This window comes from Anoplophora glabripennis, unplaced genomic scaffold (genome assembly GCF_000390285.2).
Source record: "Anoplophora glabripennis isolate ALB-LARVAE unplaced genomic scaffold, Agla_2.0 scaffold221, whole genome shotgun sequence".
Lineage (NCBI taxonomy): Eukaryota > Metazoa > Arthropoda > Insecta > Coleoptera > Cerambycidae > Anoplophora > Anoplophora glabripennis.
Genome location: NW_019416984.1, coordinates 285,216 through 295,725, shown reverse-complemented (window position 1 = coordinate 295,725; position 10,510 = coordinate 285,216). Strand labels below are relative to the sequence as shown.

Here is a 10,510-nt window from a genome sequence, read left to right as displayed (position 1 = left end):
TCTGGTGGGCTATTTAGGAATTAATTGATATTAATATTAACAGAAAACTGGAGTTATTAAAAGGCGACTGAAATATTGTACTAAATGCAATTTAGGCTGCGTCAGTGTTTTTACGATAAAAGAAATACAGTACAGTACAGTCACACCACTAACATTCAAAGACAGTGACAGCCATAATTTCAAAGAACTTACTGAATTGCAAAAAGTTTCAAGTATTTTCCCTAGTTACCGCTAGAGTGCATGTCACTATTTCTGAAAGTTGACAGTAATACAGGAATTCTAACACAAGCTTTAAGGTTCACTGCACTGCCGACAGGTTTTGCCAGAAAATGTATCAAACCGTCTTATTGTACTGTAAGCTTAATACCGGTACAAAATATTGAGTATCGGAATGAGAAAAACCGGTACCCAGACCCAGACCCAGAAAATCGTACCGTACATCTCTCTATATGTGAAATATTAATCTGTTCTACTGACAAAGATAAAAAAATGTATTATAATCCTTTCAGGAAACAAAACAAATCAATAGATTAAATTTATGATATTCCGCGGTATATTTTCATCATAAATAAGCCACACAAATCACAAACAATTATTTATTTTAACCAATGTACAGTCTCTATTTAATCAACTTTCATAAATATTTAATAAAACAATAAAAAAATAGAACCTTTTCAATTTTACTCAACAATTAAAAGCATTAAAGGTAAATACTTTACGAGGTATTAAAAATTAAAACCACATATACTTATGTATCACTTTAAAATATGCACAAAAAAGAAAAACATTAAAGTACGCCTAATTGTCGCTAATATATAATAGCCTTTATATGCTCGTAGGCGGTATTCATAACACCCCAACTTAAAAAAGCTCTGGTGCAATTAGAATGAACGCCATGATAAATATACCTAATTTTTCCACCACGCTCCCTATACACTTGTAAAAGCACCTTGAAAGGATTTTCATAAGGTCCACCGACTTTACTTTGCATTGCAACCTTCAAAACGTTTAAAGGAAAAAATAAACTAGATAGTACTACACCTATCATGGCTCCACAAATGAATTCAGTTATAGTTCTAACAACTTCATTTTCATGTTTGGGCACTCGGCACTGTATTTCATCCCTAATTATAAAAAACCCAACATTTGAGGGTCCATTTCTCAGTAAAATTGGAACTAAACCTCTGTAATACTCTCCATAGCCATAACTTCGGAGAGCTTTAAATGCATGGAAAGTGTTGCGAAATTCTTCGTGATATCTAGCGTCTGCTAAAAGTGTTTGTACTCTTTCAAATGGCATTAAAATTGCTTCTGTTGTGCCTGATGCCAAGCCGCCTAATGCCTTTGCCGTATAACTATTAAAACCATTGTCTCTTAAATGCCTTCGCACTTCTTCGTAAACTCCAAACATTATCGAAAGGGAAAGTGTTTTCTGGCAAAGTGGTGGCAACATACCTCTATATAGAAAGAAAATACCTTCATTTCTAAGCTGGTGAAATGCATGTTGTGCCTTTACACCATGTAACATCTGGAAAATTTTTAACACTCATATCTAGAGTCAATTTTAATAGTACGTTCCATACCTGCCGAAAAATTAATTTATTAATTGGGTAGGTAACAGTGACATTAATGAAGGCTGCTCCCCATCCACAGGCAAACTCTCTCCAGTTGAAGCTTTCAGTCAGACTGAGAAGTAGTCCAATATTGCTCATACTTGCCTAACAACATTTTTAGGTTATGTAACTATCAAGATATTAATTTCAAAAAATTCATCACACTTACCTAGAAATCATAGGAAGTCTGTCTATCTCTCCTCTCTAGTTTTTGTCGTTATTAATTATTCAACATCTTTAAGGCATTTACCTCTAACTTTTCACATACATTCCTGTTTTTATTTCACGTAAATTTTGAAAACATCAAAGGATAAAAAATCTCATTTTCGGACCATAAACAGTAGAAATTTCCATTTACCGCAAAACTCAAGCAAAAAATTATTACTGTAGTTAATTAAACAACTAAATTTAGAAAAGTAACATTAGGTATTAAATTAGTAGATCATTTATACCGAATACGTCATCATATATCATATTAATTATAATTATCAAAGTACAATGTGCAATAGTTCAACCGTTCAACTAGAAGCTAGAAGTAGTACAAGTACATGCTTTTGTCTTCTCCTTGAATAGACCATAGAAAAGATAGTACTAACGTTAAGTTTTCTATGGAATAGACAGTGTAGTCACAAAACATATCATATAATAGCGCTAGTGCCCCTAGTTATACATAGTAGCACAGCAAAATAAATATATGCTGTGATGTGATGATAGTAAAAAGTAGGAAGTAGTTCTATCACTCCTACCGATACTCGATATTTTGTACCGGTACAAATTGTACCGTACCATAGTAAACAGTACAATACGATACGATACATTTTTCGCAAGTATTGTATAGATTTAAAAAATCATGACTAATACTTTGTTGTAAGTACTCTAGTGGCTAATAGTTAGTGGATTCCTATAATAGTTTAAATTCAATATACCAGGATACGTTGACTGAAGTATTTATCAATTAACGCAGGATATTAGAAAGAAATAGTATAATAACCGCTAATATAGCTTATTGTTAAGAGAGGACGCTACAAACAAATTCTAGGGATTTTAATCCACAAAAATTACAAATATTTAAAAGGACAGGGTTTTTATTTGCTGATGTTGGTGTTCCCTATGACAAATGACGCTTTTTGCTGCGCGTTGTATAAAATTGCAATAGCAAATAGCGCCTTTTTACGCCGCTCTAATGGTGGTTGTATTGTATGGGAACAGTGTTTTTGCTAAAACTATAAGAAAATGGCTAATTTAAATCTCGACAAGGATACTTTTCATCGGCGCTTAAAGAAGCTTTACAGTGCTTGGCAGAATTCCGAAGGTGAAAATGGATTTTCTAAGATGGATGCTTTGGTTACTGCTGTCGGTAAAGATGATGATATCGTTTACAGCAAGTCGAGTGCTTTACAAACATGGCTTTTGGGATACGAACTCACAGATACCATTATGGTGCTCACAGAGAAAAAAGCTTATTTTCTAGCAAGCAAGAAAAAGGTAGACTTTCTGAGACAAGCAGAAGGGAAAGATGACAATATCCCTTTGTCTCTACTGGTAAGAGAGAAAGATAGCGACGAAGCTAAATTCAAAATCCTTTCTACGGCTATAAAAGAAAGTAAAAATGGTAAAACTATTGGCTTATTCGCTAAGGAAAACTATACAGGCCCGTTAATGGATTCTTGGCGAAATATGCTAAGAAGGGAAGAATTCGAACAAATTGATATTGGACCTGCCGTCGGTTACCTCATGGCTCCTAAGGAGGACACCGAGATTCTGACAATAAAGAAAGCTTGCATGGTAACTGTTGATGTTTTTACAAAGTACCTTAAAGATCAAATTATGGAAATTATTGATTCTGAGAAAAAAGTCAAACATATTAAATTAGCAGAAGGTGTTGAGTCGGCTATAAATGATAAAAAGTATGTGTCAGGTGTTGATGTTAGCCAAGTGGATATGTGTTACCCAGCCATTATTCAGTCTGGTGGAAATTACAATTTAAAATTTAGTGTTACCAGTGATAAGAACACTCTGCATTTTGGAGCTATTATTTGTTCATTAGGAGTTCGATACAAATCGTACTGCTCTAATATTGTCAGAACATTATTGGTGAATCCTACAGAAGAAATTCAGAGTAACTACAATTTTCTTGTTAACTTGGAAGATGAGGTAATGAAAAAACTGCAATCTGGTGTAAAACTGTCGGAAGTATTTGAAGCGGGTTGTGAATATATAAAAAAAGAGAAGGCTGCATTGTATTCACATATTACCAAAAATTTTGGTTTTGCTACGGGCATTGAATTCAGGGAAAGTTCCTTAATGATTGGTCCCAAAACCACTGTAGTAGCTAAAAAAGGCATGGTGTTCAACTTGAATATGGGTTTCAGTAATTTACAAAATAAAGAAGCCTCTGACAGAGAAGGCAAAATATATGCGTTGTTTATTGGCGATACAGTCATGGTAAATGATGGTCAACCTGCAACAGTACTTACCATATCCAAGAAAAAAATCAAGAACATCGGTATTTTCTTAAAAGATGAATCCGAAGAGGAAGAAAATGATGAGGAAAAGGAAAACACTCCCAAAACTGAAGTTTTGGGCAGAGGAAAACGATCTGCAGTTTTGGACTCCAAACTGCGCACAGAACATAGCACTGAAGAAAAGCGAAAAGAACATCAAAAGGAGCTTGCTACCCTTTTAAATGAAAAAGCAAAAGAACGATTGGCTAAACAGTCTGGAGCTAAAGATGTGGAAAAAGTAAGGAAAAATACAGTCTCCTACAAAAATGTCAATCAGATGCCTAGAGTAACCGAAATTAAAGAATTGAAGCTTTACGTCGATCAAAAGTATGAAACTGTTATTTTACCCATTTATGGTATAGCCGTACCTTTTCATATTTCGACAATCAAGAACATCTCACAGTCGGTTGAAGGAGATTACACATACTTGCGTATCAACTTTTTCCATCCTGGATCTACAATGGGTAAAACTGATGGTAAGAAATTTATATTTTTAATCGTATCAACAAAAAATTTATTACAAATTTTTACGATTAAAACTATATTTTCTTTTGGTACAGTTTTGAGTAAATGTTTACTGTTGGTTTTTTACTTTGAAATGAATGTTATATGTCTTTAGGTAATCTTTTGAATAGAGTAATCTATATTTAATGTTGTAAAACTTTCAAGGATTTATTTTTGAAGAATATTCCTCAGAATGGACGAGTATAAATGATAATTTAAAATGATCATACGAGATAATAATGTATAAGTAACCTATATGCAGGGTCGAAGTATGTCGACAAACAGTAAATGGTTATTCTGTTCATAATTTTAAACGAAATAGGTTATATAAACATGGGTTGTCTGTAAAAGTAATACTACCAAGCATTGCTTTAATCTTAACATAACTAGAAATACTCGTTTCGTAAAAAATGTTCATAAAAAGTCCGAGAAAATATTTGGCACAATATTTTTCAGTGAAACTGACTCGATATCTCGGCCATTGGCGCATGTATTTATATCCGTTTTTTTCAATCCTATATCGCGCAAACTATCAATTTGCAGAATCATATTTATATAACATTTTTGGCATAAAAATCACTTGGAGTAATTCCTTAAAATTTGTCGACGTACTTAATTTTAACTCTATTGTTGCAATGATCTGGGAAATGTTCTATTACTTTCAGCAATGTTCTAAAAAAATTTTAATTACTAAAAAAAAATTAACGTTTTATTTTTCTAGGAAAGTCATAATTTGAAGTCATTTTATAACTGTTTAATTAACCAAACTATTATAATTAATAAAACATATTATTTTAAGAAATATACATTCTACTTTAATTATTTCTGAAAAATATGTGAAGAAATATTTGGTTTTGTGTCTGAAATGAATTGTTTATAATATTTTGCAATACAACTTTTTTATGCACCAATTAATTATTATATTTGTATCAGGCAACTATACTCAACCCGAGGCGACCTTTGTAAAGGAACTCACTTACCGCAGCACCAACACGAAAGAACCCGGCGAGATATCACCGCCTTCGTCCAATTTAAATACCGCCTTCCGCCTTATCAAAGAAGTCCAAAGAAAATTCAAGACCCGTGAAGCTGAAGAGAAGGAAAAGGAGGACCTCGTCAAGCAGGACACTCTGATCTTGTCTCAAAATAAAGGCAATCCGAAACTGAAGGATCTCTACATTAGACCCAATATCGTCACCAAGCGGATGACTGGTTCGTTGGAAGCCCACACAAATGGCTTCCGTTACACGTCTGTGAGAGGTGACAAGGTAGACATCCTCTACAACAACATAAAAAACGCCTTCTTCCAACCCTGCGACGGCGAGATGATCATCCTACTTCATTTCCACTTGAAGCACGCTATAATGTTTGGGAAAAAGAAGCACGTAGACGTGCAGTTCTACACCGAAGTCGGTGAAATTACCACGGACCTGGGCAAACATCAGCACATGCACGATAGGGACGACCTGGCAGCCGAGCAGTCGGAAAGGGAATTGAGGCACAAGCTCAAGACTGCGTTTAAGAGTTTCTGCGAGAAGGTGAGCCGCTTATTATAAAGTTTTCAGAATGATTCCATTTGAATTTTGTTGCGTACTTTTTTTTAAATTTGTTTATTAATATCGATGATAATTTATTTGTGGCGTTTTTTTTATTAATTTTTATTTGTTTAATAATTGGATATTTGTGCCACAGTGAAAAGGAATAGAACAATAAATGACTTGTACGTCAAAAAGAATCGGTCGAGGGGTACTGAGAAAGTAGACAATTATCGACTGTTACGCTATATTATTAATGATCATAAACCAAAACCTAAATCATCTGCTGAATCTAAGATTGATCCCCAAGCATTTAATATCTTCTTTTCCAATATTGCTCAAGAAATTCTTAGCGGCCTACCAAGTACCAATATATATTTGATGATTATTTAAAATCCCCAAATTCTCTTTCAAATTTTAAGTTTCGCAAAGTAAGTTTTAATGAAGTTAGAGACGTCTTGGATAATCTAAAAAATAGTTCGATTAAAGACCCTTATGACATTAATAGTAAAATAGTCAAAACCTTAAAAAATCTATTTCTGTCCCCACTCAATTATTTATATAATGAGTTTTCAAAATAGCGAAAGTAATTCCTATCCATAAAAAGGGGCCTACAGTCGACCCATCGAACTATAGACCAATATCATTAACATCTGTTTTGGCTAAAGTCTTTGAACGACTCTTAAAGAATCAAATAAACGAGTACTTTGAGTGTAATAATTTGTTTCATGACTGTCAGTATGGATTTCGTAACAACANATTGGCGCATGTATTTATATCCGTTTTTTTCAATCCTATATCGCGCAAACTATCAATTTGCAGAATCATATTTATATAACATTTTTGGCATAAAAATCACTTGGAGTAATTCCTTAAAATTTGTCGACGTACTTAATTTTAACTCTATTGTTGCAATGATCTGGGAAATGTTCTATTACTTTCAGCAATGTTCTAAAAAAATTTTAATTACTAAAAAAAAATTAACGTTTTATTTTTCTAGGAAAGTCATAATTTGAAGTCATTTTATAACTGTTTAATTAACCAAACTATTATAATTAATAAAACATATTATTTTAAGAAATATACATTCTACTTTAATTATTTCTGAAAAATATGTGAAGAAATATTTGGTTTTGTGTCTGAAATGAATTGTTTATAATATTTTGCAATACAACTTTTTTATGCACCAATTAATTATTATATTTGTATCAGGCAACTATACTCAACCCGAGGCGACCTTTGTAAAGGAACTCACTTACCGCAGCACCAACACGAAAGAACCCGGCGAGATATCACCGCCTTCGTCCAATTTAAATACCGCCTTCCGCCTTATCAAAGAAGTCCAAAGAAAATTCAAGACCCGTGAAGCTGAAGAGAAGGAAAAGGAGGACCTCGTCAAGCAGGACACTCTGATCTTGTCTCAAAATAAAGGCAATCCGAAACTGAAGGATCTCTACATTAGACCCAATATCGTCACCAAGCGGATGACTGGTTCGTTGGAAGCCCACACAAATGGCTTCCGTTACACGTCTGTGAGAGGTGACAAGGTAGACATCCTCTACAACAACATAAAAAACGCCTTCTTCCAACCCTGCGACGGCGAGATGATCATCCTACTTCATTTCCACTTGAAGCACGCTATAATGTTTGGGAAAAAGAAGCACGTAGACGTGCAGTTCTACACCGAAGTCGGTGAAATTACCACGGACCTGGGCAAACATCAGCACATGCACGATAGGGACGACCTGGCAGCCGAGCAGTCGGAAAGGGAATTGAGGCACAAGCTCAAGACTGCGTTTAAGAGTTTCTGCGAGAAGGTGAGCCGCTTATTATAAAGTTTTCAGAATGATTCCATTTGAATTTTGTTGCGTACTTTTTTTTAAATTTGTTTATTAATATCGATGATAATTTATTTGTGGCGTTTTTTTTATTAATTTTTATTTGTTTAATAATTGGATATTTGTGCCACAGTGAAAAGGAATAGAACAATAAATGACTTGTACGTCAAAAAGAATCGGTCGAGGGGTACTGAGAAAGTAGACAATTATCGACTGTTACGCTATAACTAACACACGACAAGTTTGCATTTCAATTGAAACTAGTCGTAACGGGTAACTTAATTTAGGATATATAAGATTTTTATTAACCATGTGTAAAATTGGACAAAACAACTATAATATACAGGGTGTCTCAGATTTAACCGATGAGATTTCGGGAACAGATAGTACAACGAAACATAATGGTACTTTGTCATATAAACTTATTTCGATCGTTTTCGATATACAGGGTGTTAATAGTTAAAAAATATTTCATTTACTGTAAATATGAAATAAAAAAGGTATTTGAACTAAAGGTGTAGGTTATGTCTCCATAAAATACTGTAATATCAAGACTTGCGCAACCAGTGGCGGAAATATGGGAAACTCGTTCTACTATTTTATAAAAAAATAATAGTATGGTCCTCTGCAAAATAATAATTGATTATACAGGGTGTCCGGAAATTCATGCAACAAAATTTGGTCAGAGATTTTTAAGACAAATTTAGGGGACCCGTATTTTTGCCAACTGGCCCCCACTTTCGGAGTTACAGCCCCCTGAAGTCCGCCCCTAAGAATAATCTTTTTTTTTTATATCAAAACCATGTACGAGAATCACTAAATTTGGTACACAGGGGTTTTATGACGTGGAATCTGATGGTGCTACGTTTTTTGACGGGCAACCCCCTTAAGACACTTTCGTGGGCCCCCTTGTCTTTGGAGCCAAAAAAAATTGGTTGCATATTTAAATTTCTTAAAAATTATCAGTCCACTAGAAAGCCATTAAATTTAGAAACATTTTGTCTCTATACTTTTTTTGTAAAAAATGTCAAAATGTGATCGAATACATGTTGTGATTTGCCATTTTCCTCAAAAACATTGTTTTTTACGAAACAAATATCAAGAGACAAAAAGTTTCTAAATTCAATGGCTTTCTAACTAATAATTTAAAAAAAAATCAAATTAGCGACCAAATTTTTCTGATTCCAAAGGCAAGGGGGCCCACGAAAAAGTGTCTTAAGGGGGTTTCTCGTCAAAAAGCATAGCACTGTGAGATTCTACATGTCTTAAAAGCCCTGTGTACCAAATGTAGTGATTCTCGTACAACATGCTTTTGAGATATAAAAAAGACTTCTTAGGGGCAGATTTCAGGGGGCTGTAACTCCGAAAGAGGGGGCCAGTTGGTAAAAAGAAAAAATACGGATCCCCTAAATTTGTCTTAAGAATCTATGGCCAAATTTTGTTGCATGAATTTCGGGACACCGTGTATCTTCTGAAAAATGCCTCTTTTGTCGATATCTGTCTCTGTTTTACAGCAAATTGGATTTCTCATTTTCCTTTCAAATTAGCCAGATACTGTACGCTAATGGATTTTTTAAATTCCTGTTAGAAATATTTCGGCTAGTTTCAACTAATTTAAATAAAAAATAAAATGGCATCTTTTGAATGAATAATATTATTTGACTATTGCAAGTACTTCGAGAGAATCATTAATTTCCATGTTTTTTAGATTTCTCAAACATTTTTCACCACCAGTGAATTTTGTTGTGTGAATAACACCATTTCAGTAAATAAAATTTTGTTATAAATGAAAATAATTTATGGCAACAATCTCCTGTATTTTAGGTAAATTTACTTACTTAATTGTTCTGTATTCAACTCTTTAATTCTGACTGACTTATCCTTATTTTTTATTTCTACATTGAACTACAATGTTTATACAGGGTATTTGTAAATAAGTGCAAAATATTTAAGGAGGCGATTGCTAGTTATTTTGTGAAAAAAAAGTTAATATAAATGCAGGTCAAAATATGCTTCATTTCCGAAATACAGTGTTTAAATTTAAATTTTTTGTTTATTTTTATTAATAATTATTTCAGAGTTTTAACCCTTTTGCTGCGCAATACGTCTGAACGTAGCTACCGCGCCGTGCGCGAAAGTTTATCGCGTGCGAATATATACGTCTGGAGCAGTTAGACCACTTATAGTTTTACATTATGGTGTGTTAAATTACGATTTACGATAAATTTTACGATTTTATTTTGAATAAAATACAGTATATGTACTAAATAGAAACTGAAAGAAACATGAACAATCTTGGTATTATTACCAGTACCTCTTTCCATAAAAATATTTGTCACAATCGGTATAAGCTCGCCCGCAAAAATTCGCCTTACCAATTGCAATAACCGAGTCACTATGCGCACGGTTGCGAATATATACGGTTTGAGCAGCCTGATCCAATTTAACTATTCATGCGAATTTATCCGTCTGGAGCAGTTTGAGCCCTATAAATTTTTAGCGAATATATACGTCTG

At 33.7% G+C, this 10,510-nt stretch overlaps 2 protein-coding genes across 2 annotated transcripts in view; one reads left to right on the top strand and one right to left on the bottom strand.

Annotated features, from left to right (window-relative positions):
• Window positions 1-616: 616 nt before the first annotated feature.
• Window positions 617-2,055, bottom strand: LOC108905759 (solute carrier family 25 member 51). The gene is made up of 3 exons (XM_018708768.2): window positions 1,783-2,055; window positions 1,584-1,718; window positions 617-1,528 (listed from the first exon to the last, which is right to left on the bottom strand). The coding sequence occupies exons 2-3, from the start codon at window positions 1,710-1,712 to the stop codon at window positions 809-811; spliced, it is 849 nt and encodes a 282-aa protein (XP_018564284.1). The 5' UTR covers window positions 1,713-1,718; window positions 1,783-2,055; the 3' UTR covers window positions 617-808.
• Window positions 2,056-2,737: 682 nt separating this feature from the next.
• LOC108905771 (FACT complex subunit spt16) overlaps window positions 2,738-10,510 on the top strand; it is a 14,584-nt gene continuing 6,811 nt past the window's right edge. The window contains exons 1-2 of the mRNA XM_018708786.1: window positions 2,738-4,593; window positions 5,555-6,159. Coding sequence (XP_018564302.1) covers window positions 2,847-4,593; window positions 5,555-6,159 — 2,352 coding nt within the window. The 5' untranslated portion in view covers window positions 2,738-2,846. The remainder of the gene's footprint in view (window positions 4,594-5,554; window positions 6,160-10,510) is intronic.